This window comes from Gambusia affinis, linkage group LG03, assembly GCF_019740435.1.
Source record: "Gambusia affinis linkage group LG03, SWU_Gaff_1.0, whole genome shotgun sequence".
NCBI classification, from domain to species: Eukaryota; Metazoa; Chordata; class Actinopteri; order Cyprinodontiformes; family Poeciliidae; genus Gambusia; species Gambusia affinis.
This window is the reverse complement of record NC_057870.1, coordinates 8,329,495-8,356,655: the sequence shown is the minus strand read 5'-3', so window position 1 is coordinate 8,356,655 and position 27,161 is coordinate 8,329,495. Positions and strand designations below refer to the sequence as shown.

At 39.4% G+C, this 27,161-nt stretch overlaps 2 protein-coding genes and 1 long non-coding RNA gene across 10 annotated transcripts in view; 2 read left to right on the top strand and 1 right to left on the bottom strand.

Annotated features, from left to right (window-relative positions):
• Nucleotides 1-165: 165 nt before the first annotated feature.
• ulk1a (unc-51 like autophagy activating kinase 1a) lies at nt 166-14,684 on the top strand. 2 transcript variants are annotated; one of them, XM_044111371.1, is made up of 26 exons: nt 166-640; nt 733-825; nt 921-962; nt 2,597-2,629; nt 2,773-2,809; nt 4,068-4,241; nt 4,329-4,402; nt 4,488-4,589; nt 6,563-6,621; nt 7,740-7,822; nt 7,907-7,957; nt 8,056-8,144; nt 8,875-9,016; nt 9,127-9,187; nt 9,293-9,382; nt 9,495-9,712; nt 10,869-10,969; nt 11,293-11,417; nt 11,589-11,704; nt 11,848-11,946; nt 12,131-12,285; nt 12,383-12,555; nt 13,181-13,299; nt 13,726-13,883; nt 13,995-14,130; nt 14,231-14,684. In XM_044111371.1, the coding sequence occupies exons 1-26, from the start codon at nt 539-541 to the stop codon at nt 14,272-14,274; spliced, it is 2,676 nt and encodes an 891-aa protein (XP_043967306.1). In that variant the 5' UTR covers nt 166-538; the 3' UTR covers nt 14,275-14,684. The 2 variants fall into 2 exon arrangements, with proteins under 2 accessions (XP_043967306.1, XP_043967305.1); XM_044111370.1 differs by having other exon boundaries at nt 12,380-12,555; nt 14,231-14,683.
• Nucleotides 14,685-14,754: 70 nt separating this feature from the next.
• Nucleotides 14,755-16,708, bottom strand: LOC122828104. Its single transcript, XR_006370162.1, has 2 exons — nt 15,859-16,708; nt 14,755-14,904 (listed from the first exon to the last, which is right to left on the bottom strand). It is a non-coding gene; the product is annotated as an uncharacterized LOC122828104 (long non-coding RNA).
• Nucleotides 16,709-16,928: 220 nt separating this feature from the next.
• ep400 (E1A binding protein p400) overlaps nt 16,929-27,161 on the top strand; it is a 31,093-nt gene continuing 20,860 nt past the window's right edge. For 5 of the 7 annotated variants that reach the window (XM_044111365.1, XM_044111362.1, XM_044111360.1 and 2 more), the window contains exons 1-14: nt 16,929-17,084; nt 18,882-20,233; nt 20,587-20,694; nt 20,809-20,893; nt 21,152-21,271; nt 22,914-23,293; nt 23,481-23,774; nt 24,080-24,265; nt 24,358-24,498; nt 24,581-24,653; nt 24,759-24,778; nt 24,880-24,937; nt 25,021-25,110; nt 27,009-27,119. In XM_044111365.1, the coding sequence (XP_043967300.1) occupies nt 18,914-20,233; nt 20,587-20,694; nt 20,809-20,893; nt 21,152-21,271; nt 22,914-23,293; nt 23,481-23,774; nt 24,080-24,265; nt 24,358-24,498; nt 24,581-24,653; nt 24,759-24,778; nt 24,880-24,937; nt 25,021-25,110; nt 27,009-27,119 (2,986 nt within the window). In that variant the 5' untranslated portion in view covers nt 16,929-17,084; nt 18,882-18,913. The remainder of the gene's footprint in view (nt 17,085-18,881; nt 20,234-20,586; nt 20,695-20,808; nt 20,894-21,151; nt 21,272-22,913; nt 23,294-23,480; nt 23,775-24,079; nt 24,266-24,357; nt 24,499-24,580; nt 24,654-24,758; nt 24,779-24,879; nt 24,938-25,020; nt 25,111-27,008; nt 27,120-27,161) is intronic. The other 2 variants (XM_044111363.1, XM_044111364.1) reach the window with 2 other exon arrangements.

The window sequence follows — 27,161 nt, the reverse complement described above, 5'->3', positions numbered from 1 at the left end:
GTAAGAACCTGTTTTCATTTGACATACGGGTTAAAGCGCATATAAATTAAATTACAGCTAAATGTAGCTTCGGTAAATGTTTGAATTTACGAGATGGCCATGAAAGCACCACCAACAAAAACATCTTCAGCTGTTTGCGCATGCTCATCATGAGGCAAGAATAACTTGCGGATGGTTGGAGAGGTGAGAGGCACAACAATGTGTGAGCTCAGTGTTTAAATACAAACGACCATACATACAGGCTTCATTAAGACGGCTTTTTATCGAGAGACGGTTTCAAAGAAGCGGCTGGAACTTAGTTGGTGGACCGCTTGCATTTTACCCGCATGCGCTGTTGCTTACTACTTCACGTTGTTACTACTTTTTGTGTTGACGGCTTTACTTCGTCATCTTGTCGACAATTTCCACCAACATGAAACGTGAAGGGGGCATCTTTCTTCCTTGACATGGAACTCCCCGGTGTTCCGGCGAGTGTCTGCTTCAGTAGCAAAGTCATTCTCTCCCAGCTTCTCTGACATACTGTACTGTACATAGTTTCATGTTTATATCCATGGAGTCTGTTGGGAAGTTTGAGTTCAACAGGAAAGACTTGGTTGGTCACGGTGCCTTTGCTGTTGTGTTCAAAGGCAGACACAAAGAGGTAAATTTCCCCATCTGTGGCAAATTCAGATCAGCCTTGAAAGTAGTTATTGCTCACTTTATTTATGTTTTGTTGGGTTTTCTTTTTCTAAGAAACGTCACTGGGAAGTTGCTGTAAAGTGCATCAACAAGAAAAACTTTTCCAAATCGCAGGCTTTGCTTGGAAAAGAAATCAAAATATTAAAGGTAATGTAATTTTTTCTGATGTTATGTATTTATTTGTGTGACTGTCTTCTCTATAGCACCTTTAACAACAGTTGTGTCTTTTAAACCTCTTCCAGGAACTCAGACATGAGAATATTGTCAGACTACTTGATTATCAGGTAAGGATGGTGTTTCTTATCACTGCTCAGTCTCACATGCATCTCCAAAAACACGTTGTGTTAGAGTCTTGACTCCCAGATGATGAAACTTGCTGCAACATTTCATGTGAGATGCTAGAGTCAGCCCCTCACCAGACCGGCCTCTAAACAGAAATTGATTTGGTAACTTTCCAACTGTGATCACCCACCTCAACTCAACATCCTTTTATTTTTTTATCTCATCTTTACGTGAACTTTTAAGCATCACACCTTTGAGATAATGATGGTGTCTGGAAAGAGACAAAAGAAGAAAATAATATTGCTTGACTATTGGTTGACTGTACAACCAAACCTGCATTGCTTAAATCTTACAAGCCACGTGATTCACAGTACCTGGAATTACATGTTTAGATATGTGAGAGCATCTGTTTTTATGAAGAAATTCTGATTGACGTTAATACTAAATAGTGTAGGAAGGCTGTGATATAATATTTTCTTCTTTTATATAATACAGATTTCTTAATCGTACATTCATAAATCTGGCTTTTTTTGTAGTTTTGTTGCTCTTGGGGGCCCTCTGTTGGTGTGTGGAGCTCTAAGCAGTTTTTTTGTTTGCTTATGCCTTTGGCCAGTTCTGCTAGTTGCTTATTTTGTGCAACCACCACAAAATAATAATCTTATTATAATCTTAATCATCTAAGTGGCATCTAAAAGTACAAAGCTACCTTATCTTCATTGATTGTTTAGTCTGTAATGACTATTGCACAGCTAATCTCATGTTTTATTTAACTGGACAGGTCGCACGTATTACACAGCACAACAAACCATGTGTTGGATGTGAGTGTACCCTCTGTTTGCGCGCGTTCCTCTTATCACCTTACTGACACCTGCCAGACAGTAGGCACGGCTAAGCTGATCTCCTACAATGTCTGCCAGATGGCAGGGTGCAGCAGGTCAAACAATGGCTTAGAAAACACAGTCTGAGTGTATCTATGGAGCAAAGACACACTAGGTTAACGGCAGACTTGTGCTTTTATTTACAGATAGTGACCATAAGGTGCTTTCAACCTTTTCTCAAGTGGTTAACATATGTTAAAGTGGGACTCCGGGCAAAGTATCTTTAACTGGATTGTGTAACTTGCTTTTCTACTTGTTGCTTTCCCCTCTGGTCATGTTGTACTGACACCCTAAACTTCTCGCACCTTCTACCTCACTTGATATTGCCTCACTGGCCTCACTGGATTTTTTATTTATTTTTTGCTTGTAATGGCAATATAGAGGGGTGCTGAATCGAGAAAGAGTCCTGGATGATTCGAGGGCTCGGTGCTGAACGCCAGCTTTAGCTGGATCTAGTTTCAGGCTCCTGAGTTCTCTGTTATGGCCGTCGAGAATTTTAAGAAGTTATTATAAGGCAGGCCAAAAAAAACCCCCGTGGGGTCCATCTAATACATGAGGTGTTGTCACTTGTTGTTTAACCTGTCAGTGTGCCTTCTAAGAACCTGATGGACTGTTGTATAATTTCCAATTTTCCATCTCAGTCCATTAATCAAACATGGATTCTGTCTGTTTGTTCACTCATCTGATCAGGTTAAAGTTGCTACAGCTGTATTTAATAAAACATTCAGCTGATTATTTGTATTTTTCCATGTCAACAGGAGATGGGTGGATGTATTTATCTCATAATGGAGGTGAGTGGAGATTGAAATGGTGCAGACTGATTTATCTTTATGTTGAAAAGCAAACAGAATTTTATTTTATTTTATTTTTTACATTCACCATGCAAATGGGCCTAGGCTTCTGTTAAGACTTGTCTATGACTTGATTATTTCAGTACTGCAATGGAGGCGATCTGGCAGAGTATCTCCAAAGTAAGTGTACCCCAACACAGAGCTTAACGCTCAAGCACACGTACCTTTTTTCCCCCCTTTGTCTTCCTTCATTCTACAATGCAAAGCAAAAAAGGAGGATTTTAACTCCATACTCTGAAGGGTTTTACTAAAAGGTTAGAGCACTGTCACATGTTTCTGAGATTTTTGGGAATTTCATTGTTGCAAATAATGTGCAATATTTCTTTTTCTTTTACATTTTAATAGAATGTTAGAATTTTAATTCAGGGACCCCATTAAACATATTTTGGATTCAGATGATTACGGGGAAAATTTACCAGGTTTTTTTAATTTATTTTTTTATTTTTTTTAAAGAAATACCTAGCCTTGATAAATTGAGCCTCTTAAGTAGGCATTTCTTGAGTTTTGACTTATTTTTTTTCTGGAAATTAGTTGTTGACCAGAATTAGACAATTTTTCTTTTTTCCTTGACCTTGTTGAATGATTATCCAACAAGATAGAAACTCAAAATTTCAATCTTTTTGTACTGACCAGTGAATTCATTGGTCATGTTTCATTCAGGCTGAAATGGTGAGGTGTCACCTCTGCTAATAATTAAAGTATTTATTAATGGCTTGCCTGAGGACGGCTAGAGTAAAAACCATCTTGAATGCTGTTAGTTAGGGTTCTTAAAGAGGAATCAGAATTGGAGGAAGTCTATTTAGGCCGGTCAAAGCTTTAAAAAAAGCTGAGGTTTTAAATTGGCCACAACACTTTGGTGGCATCTCGACTACCTTTTGCTAATTATTTGACAATCAAAACAAAATTTGTGGCTGTGTACAGAAATCAGGTTGCTACTTCCCTATTAGTCAATAGGTTGGGACTTTTGAGCTTTTACATTCTCAACAGGAGCTTTTAAACATGATTTTACCACGGAGGTTGAATTTCCCTGCTCGGTGTTAACGTGCAGCCTTGGTTTAATTCTGCTCGTCTTCTTTATTCTGCAAACCTCCTAAGTTCATGCCAAGAAAAGGCGCACATAGCTATTTACAGCATAGCACTTTTGGCAAGGTTGAGGGAGCCCCCATGTGACCCATATGACCTCACCCACCTTATCCCATGAGCCTCAGTGGAACCACATAGATGGGGTATGAGCTCAAGAATAAGATACCTTTGTTTTTTTTATTATTTGCAAAGTAATTATAGCTGTACTATGAAATACTGTGAAGTACATAAAATAAATAAAATTCTGCATGTTCCACATTTGAACCGCTATCGTGTATTTCTCTCTTTTTAACAGCCAAAGGAACACTTAGTGAGGATACCATCCGGGTATTCCTGCAGCAGATCGCTAAGGCCATGAAAGTCATGCAGAGCAAAGGCATCCTCCACAGAGACCTGAAGCCCCAGAATATTTTGCTCTGCCACCCAGAGGGGCGCAAGTCCAGCTCCATAAATACCAGCATTAAGATCGGTAATAGCTTTAACCCATACCATTGCGTTGACAATGTCTTTCCAATAATGGGTTGTAGACTCATGCTAACTCTGTATGTCCTTCCAGCTGATTTTGGATTTGCACGGCACCTGCAGTTAAACACTATGGCTGCTACACTGTGTGGCTCTCCCATGTACATGGTGAGTTTTCACTCGGCCTTCCTGTGCCAGCAGGTTGTAATGTCACTGTGCCCTTAAGATGTAAACGATGTTTGTGTGATCACAGGCTCCTGAGGTCATCATGTCCCAGAACTATGATGCCAAGGCTGATCTGTGGAGCATCGGCACTATTGTATACCAGTGTCTGACTGGAAAAGCCCCCTTTCATGTGAGTGAAACCTCTGGATGCATAAGCACAAGAGAAATGGCAGCTTTTAAATGTCCTTTCCTTTCCTTACGTGTGTGTGTGGTAACTAACCCTCGCTCAGGTCCCTGTCATTGTTTTGTTTTGGGTTTGAGAGAGGGCGTGCTAACTGCTGTCATAACTTGCTCTCTCCCTTTCGTAACACAACCAACAACAAGATGATCCATAACACAGCCATGACAAACAACACGTCTGCGGAATGAGTGTTGTAAGATGGAAAATCCTGGTGGAGCTTGACTGCTTCCAAGTAATGAGCCGTCTTTATGGAGGGGGGCATGCGGAAATGGCCATGAGCCACTTCTCGAAAGCCAGAATAAACAGCGTTTCGTAACCCCACCTATTACTTTCTTCTATTCACGTGGCTGCTGTAGTCATGCTGTCAAACTGTTATTTACAGACTGACTCAGATGTAACTTAGGCACAGGCACAGGTTTAACCTCAGTTTTGTTTTGTTTCTGTATAGGCCTAAATCATCCAATTCTTAATGCGTGCCACTTTAATAGGCTGTTTGTTTTGCTTTAGCACCCACGCCTATTTTTGTTCCACTTTCTGAGGTCGATAGGGAAGTTTATACCCTCTGGTTGCCTCTGAGGTCATTGGGTTGTGTTAAGTTCAAGGACTAGTCTGTAGCTAGCTGCTGCTTCTGATATTTTTATGGCTCACTTGCTTGGGAGACCTTCCAATTTGTCATGTCTGTGTTTGAAGTATACACAGTACACAGTATACACATTCAATAATTATTGTTATTGAAAGTAACAATAATTAAACAAAGCTATGTTGGAGATATCAGATTAGAAACGTTTTATGTTGAATTCTGAATGAGGTACGGTGACATATTTGTTTAGTACTTCACAAATAATAAGCAAGTGACCAATATGGCTATTTTCAGTAAGAAGGTTGTGCACAGTTTTGTCATATTTAACGATTAACAGATTTACTTTAGTGTAACTGATGGTGCATAAGCATTGTTATGCCTAACATAAATCCTTGGAAATATACTTTTATTAGAATTAGTACAGGTACAGTAATGGATTATTTATGTAATTCAAACTGTTATCCATCTCTAAATCCAACACAAATTAATCTGAAAGGACTAACAAAAATAGTGTGTTGAATCTTATAGCATCCTATTCTGTTCTATTGTAATGTATTATGTCTAGGGTTTCTACAAACTCTTTAAATGTTTGGATACATATGGAAAAAAGAAAACGTGAGTTTAGAAAAAAAAAAAGTTTTGGTTTACAAACATTTATATAATTCTAAAATCTAAAAATTAGAATTTTTGCGTCTTAATTGGACTCAGTTTTGCCATATTCCTGAATGAGTTTACGTTAACCAATTGAAAGCATTGAGCCAAAAGCCCACTGAAGAAACCAGAAAGGCAATTTCTCTGCTTGTTTAGGTTCAGGACGAGTTGACCGTTTAGAAACTAGATCTGATTCAGATCCCACTAAACAAAGCATTCAAACTGTCTTTTTTTTTTTAAATACATTTTTCAGAAATAAAATGTGTTGAACATCACAAATTGTGCTTTAAAGAACCTGCATTTAGACCCTTTTTTTTGTTAGGTAGATCTGAGATAGTCTGACTGTCCAAAACGCAGTGGAATGGCCTGTTATCATACTGCCAAGTTAGGAGCCAACTGGAGCTTTTATTTTTCCTTGATTTATGAAGCATAGATGATACAACCTTACTGTAAAAATGTTAACAAATTGCCAGGGTAAGTATTTCAAACTCAAATGTTGATAATGTTGGAAAAACTGGGACAATTTTAAAATGGAAGAAATTCCAATCTCTTCAAACCGCATCGAAACTTGACGTTATAAAACACACAGAATCAGAATGTACTGCATCGTAGGCACCCTGAGATTCCAAACAGATATTTTTCAACGGTAGTTCATTCTTTGTTTTAATTCAAACTTTTCTTGTTTGTTCAGGCCAGTTCGCCACAAGAGCTCCGTCTGTTCTATGAAAGCAACGAAACTCTGCTACCCAGGTGACTATGTGGCTTCCTGATCTTTCCCCCTACGCTGATGTACAGTCCAGTGCTTGCACACACACACACACCCACACAATGAGTGGAAAAGACGATAGGAGCCGACATCGCTGAGAACCCCACACTCGATTTGCTAATAAATAACAGACATTTGTGCATATGTGACCAAAGTGTAAATGCATTCAAGTCGGCAGACACATGCTACAACCGTTATATTTAGAGGTCAGTAAATAAGTCCTCCACCAACACTAAAAATAGTCCTGACGCGCAAGAAACTGATACAGACACCTGACAGGATCCATCAGCTATTTTCCATGATCTATTAAATTCCACAGATGTACAATGATACATCTTGTGTCCTTTGAACCTAGAAATCATTAATCTGATTAACTGTTTTCAGGAACTCATATTTTTTTGACACTCGGATTTGAAGAACTCCAGCCTGGGAAAGCATCCAGATAGATTTATGCGCTGTTTGCCTACTTTGTTCACGCTGTTTTTTTTACTGGCTGGTCTATGGCCCACAGCCACGCTTATCTTATGCAATGAAACAGCTGGGTGATAAGATGGGTTGTGTTTTTGTATGAGGAGGCATAGTTTGTTTCCTTCTCTTTCTATATATAACCTGCCCTGAGATGCCAGCTAATGGTCTGTGCAGCTATCTTTTTCCACACAGCTCACATAGCTCGGCGTGCTCACACACACACACACGCAGTCTGACAGTGCACACCATGTCGCCAAGAGCTGTGGTGCTGAAGACGCTAATTAGATTAAGAATTTCCATATTTGTGCACACACTGAAGCAGCATTTTCTAAATATTTATATATTTATCACGGTGTAGGCAACATGCACAAATGGAACAGAGGAAAATTGCTCAATGTATCCATATTTATGATTTATACTTTGGAGGGCATTTGAATTAATGAGGAAAGCGGCAAAGGCACACATCAGTTCGGCACCAGAGTTTGAGTGCACATATTCAGAAAACACAGTTTAAAAAGAAAGGCTTCAATTACTTTAGATGAAGTCTTTGTAATGGCTTGGCTTTACAGTTCTTGTTTTGTTATTAGTGTATTGTGAAATGAAATAAGCAAATTTGACTTTCAACTTCTTCTAGCATCCCAAAGGAGACTTCAGCTAACCTAAGGCACCTGCTTCTGGGGCTTCTGCAGAGAAACCACAAGGAGCGGATGAGTTTTGGTAAGTCCGTTCCTTTTAATCTTCCAGATCTGTTTTTTTTAAGCGTGACTTATGCAAACAGCATGTTAATCTTTTCACTTGCAGAAGAGTTTTTCCACCATCCTTTCTTGGAGTCAGGTTCGCCAGCAAAACCATGTGCGTACTGTGCCTTATGATTTGTCACCCCTTGTTGTAGTGCCAGTAGAGCTGCTGTACCTCAGCTCCTAACACAGCAGGTGCGTGTTTTTCAACAGGTTCGCCTTCTTCTGTAATCTCCTACACCAACACTGGATCAGGCAGCTCGTCCTGCAGCTCCTCCACATCTCAGCTCGCCTCACCACAAGTATGTTCTCCGACGAAGAGAAAGTTCTCTGTAAAATATAAAAAATGCGTATGATTTGTTTGTTTTTCTGTGGAAGTATGCCATATCAGCTGCATGCAGGAGCCTTAAGCATCCTTTCTGTCATTGATTATTTCTAGTAGGAACAGATGCTATGTAACAATTTAAGCGTGTCAGAGGTAGCAATGTTGCACAGCTCTACAGGAGTTGGCTAATAGTATATTTTCAAAACAAAGACAAGTAATTCAAGTTGATATTTTTGGCTGTTTGAATCTTATTTTTGTATTTAGCGTGATTAGTTAAGTCCACCTTAAGCCAAACCGTAAACATGATTGTTTGTATGTATGACATTAAGGGAAACTAGACATGTAACTGTGAGATTTTCAAAAACACTTCCAGTATTTCATAATCCAACATGTTCTGTTCCGATTCTTGCCGTTCATGTTCAGAAGCAGCAGCCTGAAGGAAAAGTTGACATGCCTTATAGAAAATGGCTTCTAACAACGTTTGTGCTTTCTCTGATTTTATTTTTAAACATTCCACTGATGCAGAAAATAATCTTCCCTAAGTAACAAATTCCACACCGAAGATTGGGTTTAGGAGTGGTGCCTTCATTGACTGCAAATAAAGAGATCAGCCTTTACGGTTTCTGACGTACCAGCTGTTTCTCAAACCTGATCAAGCAAAAAAAAATCGGCAAATATTTTTGTGTATCTCTAATTGTTTTACCCAGCATTCCGATGGAGAGCTGCACCTGCCAACACAGGACGCCACCGGCTTACAGAGCAAAGCGAAAGCCACTAAAGGCTGTAGAAGACCCCCATCATGTGCTGAAGATTATGTCATGGTGCCAGCTGAGCTGTCCAGTGTGACACGTGAGCATCCCTGACCAGATATCTTGGTTATTTAATTTCTCGTTTTTTTCCCCCCTGCTCATCTGAGTTTTGTGTGTTTTGTTGCCTTTTTTGCTTTTTTTTTTTTTTAGATGAGTACACAAGTGAGCTGGAAGATGGGTCTCCCACTGAAATTTTTCTAACAATCAATGGGTGAGTTTCCCCTTATTGTACAGTTATCTGATTTAAGATTTAGTTTATCACTGTCAGAAATTACTACACAAGTTTTTTCTAAGCAAGTCTTACCAATTTCTTAAGGAGGTGTCCACTGACCAGGAGAGGTTCTGAACCTTTGAGAAGGACACCAGCACATCCTTCTCTTCTGCACTCTCCCAACAAGCCCGTTAGGTAAAAGGAAACTACGAAGATCTAGATTTATATTGTTTTTCTTTTAGTTCGTTTTCTTAGTTATCTCACCCTAAATCACTCTTGGCCACCCATTTCTTTGTGTCACACACAGCAATCCAGTTGCATTAAATGGCCGCAAATGCAGCCCGTCTGTACCGATTCCCGTCCCAACTCAAATTCACAACTACCAGCGCATGGCGCAGAATCTGCAACCGGTCAATGTAACCCCGCTGCAGTGTGGACGGCGTCGAGCTTCGTGTCCAGGTGTTGTCGCTAACTTCCCAAAACTGGCAAAAGGAGGAGCGCAACCAGAACAGTCCTCCCCAACAGGTAGTCGAACAGTTGTGTATTTTTTTTTTCTTCTTGTGTGTAACAAGATCTATGCAAACTTGGTATATACTAAATAATATTGTTAGTTACATAAAGCCCCGACAGTGACACCTGTCAAGTCAGGTTTATTAGTGTAGCACATTTCAGCAATAAGGCAGTTCAAAGTGCTTTACACCATTAAAAACATAATACAGTAACCAATTTTGTCAAATGACATGATTAAAATCAGCAAGCAAATAAATCAAATATACTGATCAATGTTCCAGGAACTTGAAATTAAAAGCAACTCTAAACAGGTGACTTTTTTTAGCCTCGATTTAAAGTTACTCTGTGTTTCAGCAGTTTTGCCGTTTTCTGGAAGTTTGTTCCAGATTTGTGGTGCCTAGAAGCTGAATGCTGCTAATTCATGTTCGGCTCCAGTTCTGGGGATGCAGAGTAGACTAGAACCAGAAGACCTGAGTGGTCTGGAACTTTGATACAACAGCAGATCTTTAATATGCTTTGGTTCTAAGCCGTTCAGTGATTTATCGGCTAACAGAAGTATTTTAAATGAACTGAACCATGTGGCATACAGCAAATGGATATGCATGTGGATATGCATAGAAACAAAACAGGACCCACAGAACTTTGGAGGAAACCTTTGGAAAGCAGAGCAGAAGGAATATAATTATTCCTATCTCTTAATAAGAAACAGATTTATTTTTGTTGAGCTGTTTTGTCTTTTTTTTGTTTTTTTTTGTATGATTGTAAAAAATGCAGCAACTGGTTGTCAGATTATTTGTGTAATTGGAAGGGTAACCATAACTGGTTAGTTGCAAAGACAATGACGCAATAACTGACTAATTTCCATAATTGAAAAGGAATTTTGTTAGATGTTTTGTGGATCATCTTTATCAGAAATGAAAACTTGGTTCACACATTTTGGGTGGTAACAAATGTGTCTGACACACAGAGACAGATCTAATTTATGGCACTAAGTGGACTTTTAGGTTTATTTAGTGATAAAATCTTCCCTTCTCCATGTGTTCAGTCTGACGCATTCAATTTTCACAGCACTTGCTTTGCAACTCGTCATGTCTGAGGTATATGAGGAAAAACACTCGTCATCTGATAACCAGAATGATAATGATAAGTTATGTGATACTCTCTGCTTCAGCTGGAATGACCCCAAAGACCTCTGAGCAGATTTTCCCGCTCAGCACAAGAACTGCACTGCTGACTGGTTCTCCCGATGCACAGGTCACTGCAAGCCACAAGGTCAGCTGTGATGTGTTTCTACACATGTACTTATCAGGATCCCCTTGGCCAATGCAACTTTGCAGTTGTTTTAGATCTCAAAGGTCCATTCTAAATGCGGCTGCTTCGATAGAGGCAGTAGTTTTGAATAACACAGAAAATTAAGAACTTACAAGTGCATCCCCATTTATGCAACCAAGCCTATGTATCTAACCTCTACCTCATGTTCAATAAAAACAAAAAAGTGCATCAATAGGCAACCAGTTGGTTAGTGAAAGCTCTTAGGTCTTATCTGGCTGATTTTAAAACTTAGGATGTTTTTTTTGTTTTTTTTTTTCTAACAGCATGTTCAACCCAGAAAGCCAAACCGAACCAGGACAGTGTCAAACCTGCAATGCCTCGATCAATCTCCTGCTTTCCAGAACAACACCAGCAGGAAGCCGGCCATTAAAAAGGGTCCCTGTAAAAGGTATCTTTATTTTATTTTGAAAAAATCATTTTAAATGATAATGTAATAGCATTGTGCCAAATTAAATACCCATTTGGAATAGTCGATATGTGAAGGAAGTCTGTCTTTTATCTGAAGACATGTTGTCTGGTGTGTTGCACTGCAATGTTTCTGTCTGCTTCCAATCTTCAGGTCCCTCAGCACCGGCAGGCTTTCCGACATGCTGCTGAAAGCGGCCTTTGGAGCTAATCTGTTTGAAGAAGGATGCGATCGGAGCTTCAGCTGGGACAACAGCACTGATACAACAGGTAAAATGTCAAAATATCACAAGTACTACCAGTTTATGTACTTCTAATCAATTTCACTAAGTTATTGTCTGTTCAATTCACTTGTTTCCTTCCTAAGGGTTTCTGTCATCTGACTTCTTTTCTTTTTTTTTTTTCCTCCACAGCTCCACCTGCTGGATGTCATAAAGTTTTTCAGTTTTCAGACAGTCCGCCTCCTGCAGTTTTTGCCATGGGTTCTCCACCCCAGGGAAACCTGCTCTCATGTAGGGGCTTTTTCACCTCCCTAAAAACTGAGTAACTGTATTTATTTTGAGTTTTCCTTTGGGGAGTTTGTAAATGAAGCAGATGTTGTAATGCATTGCAACTGTCAATATGCATCTCAGATTTCTTGCCAGCCATCTTCATGGCAGTAACACTGTTGAAACTTGCATTTTGCCTAACTTGCAGGCTCTCCCACCTACTTTAACTCCGGTTGGATACTGAACGCTTGCCCTCTCCAACGAGGAAGCCGACGAAAAAGTGAGACTGAAGCAATGGATGCCATCCCAGAGAGCGGTCTGATTTTCCACCCTCCAGAGCTCCCTGAAGATACACTGATGGAGGTAAAAATGAATAAATTCTGTCTACAAAAATGACAAATTAGACATCTGAGGTTTTTGGTATTCATGGAATTTCATACCCACTGTCTTTTCTCAGCAGGTTCATACAGATGCTCTGAGTGATTTACGCTTCACTTTGGCTTTTGTCACCTGTGTTATGGAGTTGGCTTCCTCAAAAGGCCCAGCGCCGGAGGACTTTGGCAGTCCTGATATTTCCTTTTTAGAGCAGAGCACTGTGACAGATCAGATCAGCCTTCTGAGCAGAGAGTGGAGGTAAGAAGCATGTCAAATTAATAAATATGAGTCACTGCCTGAGTTGTATGATGCCATTCCCTGCTTGTACAAAGTTAGAATGATGGGTCAGTCATTTTTTAAGTAGGTTATAGGAAACTGTTCAATGGAAATTGTTTAGATAGAAGATAGTATTGAGAAGCTTTGGATTTTTAAGTCTTATTGCATAAAATCACATTTATGTGTGGTTTTCTATGCTATAAAGCCAGACATAAATGGATCATTTCAACCTAGATTTTTAGTGATTCCATCTGCGAACAGTAACGTTTCAAAGCCAGATTTCTAGGCAAACATCTTGGTAATATGATGAGTTGCTTAAAACTCGTGGCATGTTCTGCTTAGCCTTGGAAGTTAGTTTTTCCAAATTTCAAGTTGTAATTGCAAACTAAGACGCATCAGCTTCAGGTGTGACATCATTGCCGTATCTCAGCCCTGACTTGCACAATATACCAAACACAACATTTGCTGTAGTTTCACATTTTGTTTCATTACAACGTGAGCTAAGTCTCAGACGTTGGCTTAGTTAAAATTTATGTTCTCTCAGCATATGCAGGGGTTTGATGCTGGTAAGCCTTCTCTTTACAAAATATTTCTTGTCTGCTGCCAGCTATGCAGAGCAGTTGGTGTTGTACATGAAAGCTGAAGAGTTTCTGTCCTCTGCACTGCATACTGCAAAGGAAAACATAAAACAAGGCCAACTCCAGACCTCTTCGTCAGTCAAACAAGGTGAGATTATTGGCATGGAATAGAATGTCACACATGCATTTTCCCCCCCAATAATTTCAACTTGAGTGTGATTGATTAAGGCCATCAGGAAGAATCTCAGTATTTGGATGGTATTGTCTTATTCAGAAGTTGAAGTAAGAGAAAAGCAGACAGAATCGTCCAGGATAAAATATTTAAGATTTTTGTCAAATTTGGTTTTAAACTTTGTGGGTGTTACACCTGTAGCACGTAACAATCAATTATGCATACATATAGACTATCTCTGGTTGTATTTTATACTTTTATATTTTACTTCAGACGCCACAGGGGTCAGAGACTGCAGACTCTAAATCACACACCAATTGATCAAACGGATTAGATTTTTATGTTTTTGAACAATGCATAAGATGTTAACATTGAAAAGAACTTTCTTTTTCTATTTGTCAGTGATCAGGAAGCTCAACAACTTGTACAAGAACTGTGTGACCTATTGTCGCTCCCTGAACGATCAGCTTCAGACCTTCTTGCTTGACAAACAGAAACTCATGGACCGCTTCAATAGTCTCACAGCAGAGAAGCTCATCTATGGCCACACTGTGCATATGGTGAGCTCATCTTGTAGTGCCAAAGCTTATGTCACATCAGATTTGATCATTACTAGATCATCAAGGGATGCCTATATCAGTCCTTCAAATGTGTGTACTTGCAATATTTAGATTCAGTCTGCTGCTTTGGATGAGATGTTCCACCACGGTGCAGCATCGGTGCAGCGCTACAATAAAGCTCTTCTGCTGATGGAGGGACTATCCCGAATCCTCGCAGAGCAAAAGGACATTGACAGCATTGAAAAATGTGTGTAGACAGTAGCAAACCAATATTTATCACATTGCTAAATTAGACTTAAGATGAGTGCATTTCAAATGTGATCATCATTTGTTTCACATCTTTTCAGGTAAGAAGTGCATTGAGCGACGCCTTTCAGCTTTGCAGACATAATGGAAACCATCTCCCCTCAATCTAAACGGTTCATTCAACACACAAGCACTTTGATCCCATGTCGGAGAAATGACCACAAGAGCATCTAATGTTATCCTACCATCCCATCTGTAATTGCAGCATCACACCAAAAAGAGAATTTTTCAGCTTTATGTTCTTAAACACATATTGGGTGAATGATTTTAGGCCATTTGTTATTTTTATTGTGCTTCTGTTTTTGTAGATCAGATGACGAATTTGTTCTTTAGAGTGGGCCTTTGTCTGAAATCTTTCTTCATGTCCACTTGGGTGCGTGTATATTTTTGGATGAAATGACCAAATATTACGAGTGTGTAGCAATATTAGGAAAATGTGCCTGTATGTACAGGTAAAAGCCAGTAAATTAGAATATTTTGAAAAACTTGATTTATTTCAGTAATTGCATTCAAAAGGTGTAACTTGTACATTATATTTATTCATTGCACACAGACTGATGCATTCAAATGTTTATTTCATTTAATTTTGATGATTTGAAGTGGCAACAAATGAAAATCCAAAATTCCGTGTGTCACAAAATTAGAATATTGTGTAAGGGTTAAATTTTGAAGACACCTGGTGCCACAAACTAATCAGCTGATTAACTCAAAACACCTGCAAAGGGCTTTAAATGGTCTCTCAGTCCAGTTCTGAAGCCTACACAAACATGGGGAAGACTTCAGATTTGACAGCTGTCCAAAAGGCGACCATCGACACATTGCACAAGGAGGGAAAGACACAAAAGGTTATTGCTGAAGAGGCTGGCTGTTCTCAGAGCTCTGTGTCCAAACACATTAATAGAGAGGCAAAGGGAAGGAAAAACTGTGGTCAGAAAAAGTGTACAAGCGATAGGGCTCACCGCGCCCTAGTCAAGATTGTGAAAAAAAACCCATTCAAAAATGTGGGGGAGATTCACAAGGAGTGGACAGCTGCTGGAGTCAGTGCTTCAAGATCCACCACCAAGAGACGCTTGAAAGACATGGGTTTCAACTGCCACATACCTCGTGTCAAGCCACTGTTGACCAAGAAACAGCGCGAAAAGCGTCTCACCTGGGCTAAGGAAAAAAAGAGCTGGACTGCTGCTGAGTGGTCCAAAGTCATGTTTTCTGACGAGAGCAAATTTTGCATTTCCTTTGGAAATCAAGGTCCCAGAGTCTGGAGGAAGACAGGAGAGTCTAGTGTCTAGTGTAAAGTTTCCACCATCAGTGATGGTTTGGGGTGCCATGTCATCTGCTGGTGTCGGTCCACTCTGTTTCCTGAGATCCAGGGTCAACGCAGCCATCTACCAGCAAGTTTTAGAGCACTTCATGCTTCCTGCTGCTGACCTGCTCTATGTAGATGGAGATTTCAGGTTCCAACAGGACTTGGCGCCTGCACACAGCGCAAAATCTTCCCGTGCCTGGTTTACGGACCATGGTATTTCTGTTCTAAATTAGCCAGCCAACTCCCCTGACCTTAGCCCCATAGAAAATCTGTGGGGTATTGTGAAAAGGAAGATGCAGAATGCCAGACCCAAAAACGCAGAAGAGTTGAAGACCACTATCAGAGCAACCTGGACTCTCATAACACCTGAGCAGTGCCAGAAACTCATCGACTCCATGCCACGCCGCATTAATGCAGTAATTGAGGCAAAAGGAGCTCCAACCAAGTATTGAGTATTGTACATGCTCATATTTTTCATTTTCATACTTTTCAGTTGGCCAACATTTCTAAAAAATCCCTTTTTTGTATTAGCCTTAAGTAATATTCTAATTTTGTGACACACGGAATTTTGGATTTTCATTTGTTGCCACTTCAAATCATCAAAATTAAATGAAATAAACATTTGAATGCATCAGTCTGTGTGCAATTAATAAATATAATGTACAAGGTACACCTTTTGAATACAATTACAGAAATAAATCAAGTTTTTCAAAATATTCTAATTTACTGGCTTTTACCTGTATATAACAGGCAAAATGAATGTAACTGAAACTAAAAAGTGCTTTGATTTCATGGAGTAATTGTTTTATGACTGTCAGTCTTAAAGACTAATTTTTGCATTGTATTATAAAATGCACTAGACGTCTTTTTAAAATGAGTTTTGTTTGACCAGAACAAATCTGTTTACTCAGGTAGCGATGCAGTCATTTACGTGGTTATTACATATAAAATTGCTCATGTCTATGTGCACATTATTTTATGTTTGCTGATGTTGCTTTTTGATGTTTCATTGGATGAATGCAAATTTTGACTTAAAGGTTTTGTCTTTTAAAGGACATAAGATTTTAAAAATGTAGTATTTTGTGAAGATATTTTAGCAGAGGAGTGGAAGAATTTATCCAATTACCTTTTCTATTTTCAAGAGTGTTTGGAAAGAATTTCAAAAATTAGTTGTAACATTGTGTGATGAAAATAAATGTCATTTATTATCTATGATAATAAAGGCCATTTCTTCTTAATCTTTTTGCGCTTTTTGTATTATTTTAAATAAACATTTTAACTTCGGTTAAAGTAGCATTTCCTCAATTCCTGTCAGATTTAAAAGTTAACCATAACCTCTCAAACTGAAGAAATTGTGATTATTTTGCTACTTATTTTCATTGACGTCAGAATGCTATCACATCCGGGTCACAGAAGGTCGCCGCCGCCGCCGCCGCCATATTGCTGAATGAAATTATCCTAGCTTCAAAACATTATAAAGCGGCTACCGTGACCATTTGGGAATATTTCATGGGATAATTCTCGTTTAAGATTTTGACCTACTACAAACATGACTTAGACCTCATGAAACTAAAACAGAAGGCCCACACGGTGTAAGTAGCAGTGTTTAAATGATTTATGTACTAATTCAATGGCTTCTGGCCTGCTAGCGAAAACAAGCTAACCGCTAGCACGCGCTCCGTAGAAACGGTCGTTTTAAATGCTGAATGACAGCTTATGTTGTAAATATAAAACTATAGCAGCTAGTTGTATTTTATTTTAAGTGCTTAATTACGTTCTAACTAAAATACTTTTGTATGCAGTTTTATTTTAGAGTAGACTGTTTTATCCCTTATTTTAGCGCTGCAGGATAGCGATACGCCCCAGAGGAGAGGGTGATGTTTGCGTTATGGGTGTATAAAGCAATCAAAAAATATTTGTTGGCTAAAGTTGTCAGTTTCCTCAGCTATAAAAAAAAACTTGCCTGGTAATTGCGCATTCTTTTTTGTATACTTATAAAAAGTGGTATTCAAGGCGCATATGTTATAACGGTAATTAAACCCAATGTGCATCTATAGTCAAATCATTATCGGTAGTATCGTATGCGTTAACGTGCATCGTCTTTGTTTGGATGTTTTTTTTCCTTCCGTATTTGAATAATAGAATGCTGTTGTTTTCTACCGTTCTTTCATGGTACAAACGTGTCAAGACGGGTTATAACTCAAACATATAATACTAATATTATTGTCAGACAATTGCATTGCAAAAGGTTTCCGGAAACCTAAAAGAGATACAGTTTATAATTGTATAATTTGTATCACATCTTGATTAACGTCCTTATTTTTGTGTTTATTATTATGTATGGTTTTTGGCGGCCTCTTCTTGACTGCAACATGGTTATGAATATTCTCTATAACCCCTTTAACTAGGACACTTAATTTTTTAAAAGGATTATTCCTTCATCGTTAAGAGTTGCGTTTAGCACTTGGAGGTATAATTGAGTCACATGAGTCAATGATATTAAATACATTAGTAAAATTTTCCAAAGATTTGATTGTTAATTTTAAAGATCATTAAAAGGTTTTTCAAATTATTCCAAGCTCATGTATATGTGTAGCATTTTTATTCATTTATAATTTCTCTCACAGCACAGCACTTATCACAGAACATTGACATATTTTTTCTTTCTATAGATTTTGCAGTAATATATATATATATTGCCTGACATTGTGAAGAATACCTTAAAAAAGTAAGGCAAAATATTTCAGAAGGAAAAATAATTGAGCAATAAAGAAGAGGAAAATTTGATCATCACTACCTTAGTAGTGATAATAAAATAGTAGGTACTATAAATGTGCTCTTGTTCATGGGATAATGTGGCAGACATGTTTAAATCAAAAGATTAAAGTTTATATATTTGCTTATTTTGTTGAAAAGCTACTCATACAATTGATTTTAATAGCACTCGATAATAGGTTCTTGAGATGACAACACTCTGCATACAGTAATTGAAAATTCAGTGACTGGAACTAATTGAAGAATAATTTCTGGTGAGTGAGGATACATTAAGATATTGGGAAAAAATCCATTTGCAATACTATTGATAAAAGTCAAGATGACAATATTGGTTACGTTTAACTGACATTTTCCTTACTTTGTAGAGTCTCTGCCACTAAATTAGTATCAAACGTTTGTATTGCTTCCAAGCAAATCATATATTGGACAATTAAATTGTAACTTATTGTGTTTAATTTAGCCAAATTAAGAAGTCCATTTAATTCTAATTGTATAGACAGGCAGTGCACTCTGAAACAAGTCAATACTTGGTTGGCAAACCAGAATAAGACGTCTGGGAATCCTTGTTTTCAGTTCCTTAGGTGAAAATAATTTTTGTTGTCTCTTTTCCATAGATTGTGTTCACGAATAGCAACAGTGTCACGCAATGCACCATGGAAGTGGATCACAGAATATTCAACGACAGCTCCAAAAACCCAAGTCTGTCTCTGGGTCAGAAGCTGAGGAGCAGCAGCAGCAGCAGCCGTCTATGGCAGCTACACAACAACAAGCTACAGTTAGCCACCCTCAGTCTCCCGTGACCACCTTTTCCTCTGCTGCCAGCCCTTCAGCGCCTCAGTCACCCAATTATCAGATCATCATGAGTCGTAGCCCAGTAACAGGACAAAACGTGAACATCACATTGCAAAACGTGGGACTGGCTGCTAATCAGCAGATCACTCTAACTCCGCTCCCCATCCAGAATCCAGCATCGCCTGGGTTCCAGCACAGTGCATCTCAGTGGAGGTTTGAGCATGCTCCATCGTCCTACATTCAAGTCACCTCACCCGTGCCCCAGCCCATTCAGCCCCAAAGTCCTACACAGCATAGCCCCGTCTCTTTACAAGGTGTCACAAGGCCAGGGGCTCCTCCTACAGCATTGGGAGTCCGTGGACAAAGCCCCACACGGTTTGTTGAAGCTAGCATGATAGTGCGACAGATCAGTTTAGGCAGCCAGGCGGGAGGAAGCCACTTTGTTTATCAGGACGGGACGGCACTCGCCCAGCTCGCCCCCCCACCCAGCCAGGTCCAACTTGCCTCTACAGGAGCCCCAGGCTCAGTGAGAGAACGGAGGCTCTCTCAGACTCATTCTCAGACCGGTGGCACCATCCACCATCTTGGCTCTCAAAGTCCTGTTGCCGCCGGTACGACACTCCCCACTCTGGGCAGCCCTGGACACATCACCACTTCCAGTCTACCGCCACAGATTAGCAACATCATCCAAGGGAAGCTGGGGCGCCCCATCGTCTTTGAGAAGACTGCACAAGGTGTGGTTACCGGAGTGGGAACCCCAGCTACAGCGACGTTCAGCATACCTTCCTCCATTCCACCCTCTAGCCCTTCCCTCACGAGTCCACCGCCTGGGATCAGCAGCAATCCTCTCACGCCCACCGGTATGATCACTGCTTCCATTAAGAAGCAGGCTCCCAAGAAGCTAGAGGAAATTGCTCCTGCTACTCCTGAGGTCGCACAGCTGAGAAAGCAGTGCTTGGAGCACCACACCAAGAAGATGGAGAGCCTGAAGGAAGTGTTTAAAGAGTACATGGTTGAACTGTTCTTTCTGCAGCATCTTCAGGGGAATATCATGGACTATCACGCCTTTAAGAAGAAACATTGTCACCCCTTAAATACTTACCTGAGACAGAACGATTTGGATCTTGATGACGAGGATGATGAAGAAGAACAGTCGGAGGTTATTAATGACGAGGTATCATGTGTTGTTTATAATTTTAGATTGTGTTCACTAGAGATTCACCAATCAGGTGGCCAGAGACCAGAATAAGCCAATTTGTGTGTACCCCCCTCTATGATCGGCAAGTCTAATACTGGGGGATTTTGTTAGTTTTTTTGTTAATGTAAGAAATCCCACCATTTTGGTGTGTAAACACAGTAGCCAATAGCCTTTATGTTCATGCACTTTCTTTAGTTTATTAAGTCAGATAAACATCTGGAATATTTGTAATCTTATAAATCTTTTACTTTCCTTTGGATTTCAAGGAACAAGTTCCCAAAGCACATTTTTTCCCAGTAACACATTTTTCACTGCTTTTCCTTCTTAAGGTAAAAGTTGTTACAGGAAAGGATGGTCAAGCAGTGACACCGGTTGCTATAGCAACACAGCTCCCTCCCAATGTTTCTGCTGCTTTCTCTACCCAGCAGCAGTTTCAGGTGACACAGGAAATATTTATTTTCATGACTAGTTACATAGTTTTTCTACAACTTTGTTAAAATTCACATACATCAGATATAAACAACCTATTCCCTAAAGATGTTATTTTTCAGGTACATCAAGGGGGAGCTTCAGGCTCCATTACAAACCCTGGAGACATGGATGCCTTTAAGAGGCAACAGGCTATGGTGCAAACAGGTAGGGCAAGAGTTGCAGCCTCCTGTCTTTCTGATGTTGCTTTGTTTCCCCCCACCCCCGTTTGCTTTGTTTTTGTTTGTTTTCTTTTCTCCTTCTGATTGCTTCTGCTTTTAGATATTTGGCATCTTCTACTAGCGCTTCTGTGTTGAAGGCTTAAACCGAGGAAGGAGAGGTGACCTGTAAGGTCTTCGGAAGGTCACTGCTCTGTGCCGAGTGCCTCTTTTGCGTTATGAGGGTATTGTGTGTTTTAAATCCCAGATCAGGCTAAGAGGCCCCGGATTGACGTTGGTCGCCATGGGCTGATTTTCCAACATCCTGGTGTAGCTCCTTTAGGATCACCTGGCGTTCCACTTCAGCAGCTAATGCCAACCGCGCAAGGTAGGAATGCCACCACCAGGCCGTTGTGTGTTCTGTTCGATGCTGCTGGACCTAAGCCCTTCCTCAGACTTAAAAAAAGTGAATCCCAACATTATCTTCTACAAACAAACACCAGGCAGCATCATCAAATTGATCTTCATCCATCTGCTGGATTTCTCAGCAGTCTACAGGAAGTTCAGGCTTAGCTGTACCAGCACCAGCTGTCTTTGTCAGGATAAATGGGGAAGAAGACAATCCATTTCTGAAGAAGAGTAGCCACTCAGTGGGAAGATGCCATGTCTTAAGATTTCTTTTCCCTTGTTTTTTTGGGTTTCCTTGTTGATCACCTGATCGTAAATCATCTCTTCTTTTCCGAAGTTTGTTCCTGTTTGTCATTTTTGTTTGGACAGACCTTCCCATGCTGACGGCTTTACATCTTATTTGGAGGTGGATCACAGAAAGTGGCAACCCTGTGGGATGTTTTTTTATCACTTTGCAATGGGATTTCACGAGTTTTTTCCCATTGTAAGAATCCACCCGACACTTTTTGGTTTCCCATTGCCATGTTGTCACAAACCCGTCTCATCGTCTTTATCTGTACCGGATTCCGAATCATCTTTCATCAGCCTCTGAGGAGTGTCTTTATCTCATCTTAGTCTTTTGTTGGTTTCCTTCCTTATTATCCTCATGACATTTTGTTCTGACTTGGCTTCTTTCCCCTCAGCCTAAGTAAGAGGGGAATCATTTCGGAGGAGTTTTGTTCACGGCGCAGGTTTTTGCGATTGTGGTGATGTGGGTGTGTCAGGGCCAGGTGTTGATGGCGTCTAGGCAAGGTGATGTGACGTGCAGGGAGGTAAGGCAGGTGCTGCTTTAGTGTGCACAGCTCTGCTCAGGCCTGCTGTCTGCAAAACCCCATGTGTGTCCTTTTTGCTCACCTTTGTGCTTTGTCTTTGTGTGAGGCATCCAGATGCCTTGGTTTCTGCACTTACATTGCTTCATGCATGCTAAACATATGCTGTACTTGTGAGTGTCTGCTCTCCTTATTTTATTTCGCCTCTCCTTTTGCTGTCTTTATGTTTTAGAAGTTCTTTTCATGTTTATTTTGAAGTTTGTTTTGTCTCTAAAAACCTCTTATTGCATGTAGTTTTATTTCAGTTTTTTAACCACATTCTCTCCGCATTTGAAATGCAGTGTTTTGGTTTTGCATTAATCAAAGTAGTGTTTCATTTGAGAGACATGTAGATTTTCATATTGGTTTCATTCTTCTGTAATCATTTTGCTGTATGAGTTTCATTAGTTCTGCTCTGATCATCAGGCAGTAGTTACTCTACTGTTAATGAATACGTTTAGTTCATTAAGCAGAGGTTTAAAGAGCTCTGAATCCTAAAGTGCACACAGCCATTTAAAAGGTAAAAGTGTAATTGCACCAGGTGTCACTAGATTCAAATTATTTAACTTTGATTTAAGGGTCTCTCAAATAATTCTAAAGGGAAAACTATTAAAAAACTTTATTTTTTTTTTTTATTTTTTTTACTTTCAGGAAAAAAAAAATCCAAAAGACTAAAATGTGAACATTTCCTTTTTGGCTTATTTTAAACGTTCTTTCTTTGTTTTGCTCTCTTTACTACTCTTTTGTTCTATACTTTGGTTGCCATGTATCCAGGCGGTATGCCACCTACTCCTCAAGCAGTCCAGCTTGCAGGACAGAAGCAGAACCAGCAGCAGTACGACCCATCCAAAGGACCGCCCGTCCAGAATGCAGCCAGCCTGCACACCCCTCCTCCTCAGTTACCCAGCAGGCTGCCGCAAGGCACCCTACCGATGGCAAGCATACCCCTGGCTCTCTCTCAGCAGGCTCAGTTAGTGGAGAATTCGACTCATCCCGGTGTGCAAGTCCATGTGCAGGCGGGCGGGCCTGTGCTGGCTGCCATGAACCCCCACACACAGCTTCAGTCCCAGCTGCAGCAGATGCAACCAGGTGTTCATATTCAGCTGCAGTCCCAGCAACAACAATCCCAGACAAATCTGCAACCAGGACAAGCGGTCAGTATGTGTAGAGGATCAAATCTGATGTGTGTGTTTCTAGATCGATTAATCAAACCTTGCATGGTTTACATTTGTGTCATAATTTACTTTTATTTACTTACATTTGTTTGACAAATTCAGTTGTAATATACTGCCAGCAAGTTTTTCTAGATATTTGAACATTTTCATATTCTTATTTCCGTAGACGGTGGCACTTGCTCGTCCTGGTACTGATCCGAACCAGCCTGCTCAGAGAATTATGACCAACTCGGTATCAATAACATCCGTGGTCCCCTCTCCCGCATCTGCTGCTAATTCGAATCCACACACAGCAGGTTCTCTTCGTCCTCTCGGCTCTAACGTCAACCCAGGAACCCCGTCTAAACTGACGGGAACCAACGGAATTTCTTCTGTCAAAATAGGCGGCTTCAGCCAAAACACGACCGCTCAGACCCCACAAGAAGGCTCCCAGGATAGGCAAGTTGAGCAGGACAAACTGGTGAGTTACAGAAAGTTGTAGCATCATGAAGTCTTTCATATTGTTTGAACCTCTAGCTTCATTATATCCTGTTTTTTATTCCAGTTTTTTAAGCAGTCTTACTGGAAGAATTTTTTAATATTTTTCAGAATAATTAGAAAGTAATTGTGAAGCAGGATGGTGTGTTGGAAAACTTCTATTTCCATTCTTTCTCGAAACAAATAAAAGAAAAAACAATTATTTAGCAAATGTCTTCCTCCAGTCATTTTTGGACTGGATGCATTGGTTCTGATCCTGACTTTTAATCTGCGCTCTTTGTATTTCAGGAGAGTCAGGTACACCAGCGCATTTCCGAGCTAAGGAAGGAGGGTCAGTGGTCAGCCAGCAGGCTTCCGAAGCTTATGGAAGCTTCACGTCCAAAGTCCCACTGGGATTACCTCCTGGAGGAGATGCAGTGGATGGCAGCGGACTTTGCTCAGGAGAGAAGGTGGAAGGAAGCCGCTGCAAAGAAGGTTTGACACCGAGCAAAATGTGAAGCTAAGAATAATTTAATTCGACTACAGAAAATGCCTCTTTGAACTTGCCTCTGGTGGCTCTGTTCTAGCTTGTTCGTACATGTGCTCGTCACCATCAAGAACAGAAGAAAAATGAAGAAAGATCACAGAAACAAAGGGAAGTTCATCTTCGTCATATTGCCAGTACGATTGCCCGAGAGGTGGAGTTCTTCTGGTCAAACCTTGAGCAGGTAGGTGTTTATTTACTTATGTATTGCTCTTATTTGTGAATACTTTTGATACCAGTCTAAATAACAGACTTTCCTTTTTAAGGTGGTGGAAATTAAGCTGCAGTTTCAAATCAATGAGAAGAGGCTTAAAGCACTTTGCCCACAAAAAGCAACAGGTACAAGCCACTTAAACACTTATAGTAAAATAATTTAATAGTTTTGTTGTGTACTTTCTTTATTATATTCACTGTGCTTCTCCTTTTCTCCTGGTCAATTAACAGCAGAAAAAGTTGATAAAACGGTAGGTGCTGTCCTGATGTTTAGAACATTGTAGGTCTCATCTTAGATAAACTTTATGTGAAAATGAATTATGAATTCATGGTTTCCTTTTCCATTTTATAGGAGGTGGCTAACACTGGTAGAAAGAGAAAATCAAGTTTTTCATTGGTGGACGAAGAGGGTTAGTTTTCAGTGTTATCTAAATAAATAAAATAAAAGCAGAACAACCATAAACAATTCACAACCTGTCTGGGTTTCTTTTAGCCACTGATGAAGAACGCACCATAGAGGAACAGGAAGTCATGGAAGGAGAAACGGACCACAAAGCAGAGTTGATTGACCTTGCAAAAGATGGTACGTGATTATAATTTCTCATTAAACATTTTTTGACGTGCTGTTTGAATCAATATATGTTTTTATTTTTTCTAAAATTCCAGTCAGTCGTAAAGTTAGAGGGAGGTAGACCCACGGTTGCACATTAAATATTGAGGTTAATATTCTTAAGCATTTTAGCAGAATTGGGATTAACATGGAGAACATTTATATTCACCTATATCAACCATATAAGTTGAAAACCAAACTTTGTTTTTGTTTTTTTTTTTAACTATATGTTTATTGATTATGTTTCAATTAAACAATGACATACAGAACACAGAGCGGAACAACAAGGAGAATTACTTACATTCTGACAAGGATGAAAAACAGCATACAAATTTACATCCCAATCTTTGGATTTTTTGAGCAGCATTTAAAGTGACAGTACAAGAGACCTGATTCAGTCATTGTTTTCTAGAAATCTAGTCCATTTGCTCCATCTCTTTTTGTAAAGGTCCGCTTGCAGTCTCAGCATGAACGTTAATTTTTCCCTTTTGTGGGTTTCGTCCACCAGTTCCAGCCAGTTCTTTAGCGTTGGTGGGTCAGGTTGAAGCCATTTCCGAATGATAAATTTTTTGGCTGTAGCACTGAAGATTTTTAATAAATATTTGTCACACATGTTCCAACTCTCAGGAACGGCAGCAAGCAGCAATAACATGGTGGGTTGTTGAAGTTTAAGATCCAAAATTGTTTCAATCTTCTCCAAAACTTCTTTCCAATAAGACTTGATCTTTATGCAAGACCAGAAAATATGGGCGTGATTTGCCTCTGTGTCCCCGCATCCTCTCCAGCATTTAGAAGCATTTGGGTTTCTATAAAGCTGCTGCTTTGGTGCTCTAAAAAATCGTAACAAATTTTTCCAACTGAATTCACGCCAATAGTTTGAGGAGGAGGTTGAAGCCGCTGATTCACACATTTCTGTTCTTGTGGTATTTCAGTGTTCAACTCTTCCTCCCATTTTTCCCTAACATAATCTGTTGACATTCCTCTGGATCCCAACAACCCCTGAAATGGTTTGGAAATGGTGATCAAACTTTGTCTGTTTTTATTTATGTTTCCAAATTAGCAGGTTAACAAAATAATTAAAACATTTTCCAAAAGAAATTTTAGGTTTATCTAAAAACATAAACATTACCCCATTTACTGATGTATTTTTCCTCCCCTTGATGAGTATAAAATAATCTTGGTGAAATGTTATCAATACTAATAATTAAAATTTTAGTTCAATAAAATCCCATTACTAATCCTCAAATAAACATGACTTTTAAAAAAATCAAAAACAAAAAGAATTCTTTATTTAAATGTGAATTAAACAAAAGCAAAGTTTTAAATAATTTTTCAGATTTTCGACTTTTGCAACAGATTTACTTTAATAATCCATCTTTACCACATTAAAATTAAATAATAAAAGAAAATGTAATTTTGTTTTATCAGTGGTATCTATGTGTCTGAGCCACACAGGTATTTCAGATCTATTTATCAGATTCCTCTTTTTTATGGGGTGTCTCAGAATTTAGATTCCTCCTAGAAACACAACTTCCTGCTTTATTTTCCTCCTGGTTTTGTCTGTTCAGTTTCTTTTTTTTATTCCAGGCTATCAGTAATATTACCTAATATAATAATTTTTTTTAACAGTAGGCCATAAGCGATTCTTGTTTGTGCTGTAGTCCAGTTAGGCTTAAAGTAACAGACCTATTAAGCAACATTTTAATGCCTACACTCCCTACTGGTCTAAAGCTAAGATAATAGCCTACATGCTAATGATAAAAAGCGAACAATACTTACACTGTATTATCCATGCTAATATTTTTCATGCCAAAAATGTGTTAGCCAATTGATATTGTTTTGTTAATTTTATTCTTTCTTTCTTTTTTAAGCTGCGATGTCTTTGGATGCTTTAAAGAAACAGTATGCCGGTGCCTATGCTGATGACTTTGAGTGGCCTCAGCCTAGTTCTTGCTCCGATGATGATGTGGAGGAGACTCAAGGTGCCTTTTTGTTCTTAAATTGGGGTTTTCAGTCATTTTCTT

Excerpts from the sequence above, each read along its gene's own strand:
- ulk1a (XM_044111370.1), top strand. The coding sequence starts at position 539 with ATGTTTATATCCATGGAGTCTGTTGGGAAGTTTGAGTTCAACAGGAAA. Across the intron at positions 11,418-11,588 it reads AAAAAGGGTCCCTGTAAAAG|GTCCCTCAGCACCGGCAGGC; the intron begins GTATCTTTATTT and ends TCCAATCTTCAG. Across the intron at positions 13,300-13,725 it reads CTCTTCGTCAGTCAAACAAG|TGATCAGGAAGCTCAACAAC; the intron begins GTGAGATTATTG and ends TCTATTTGTCAG.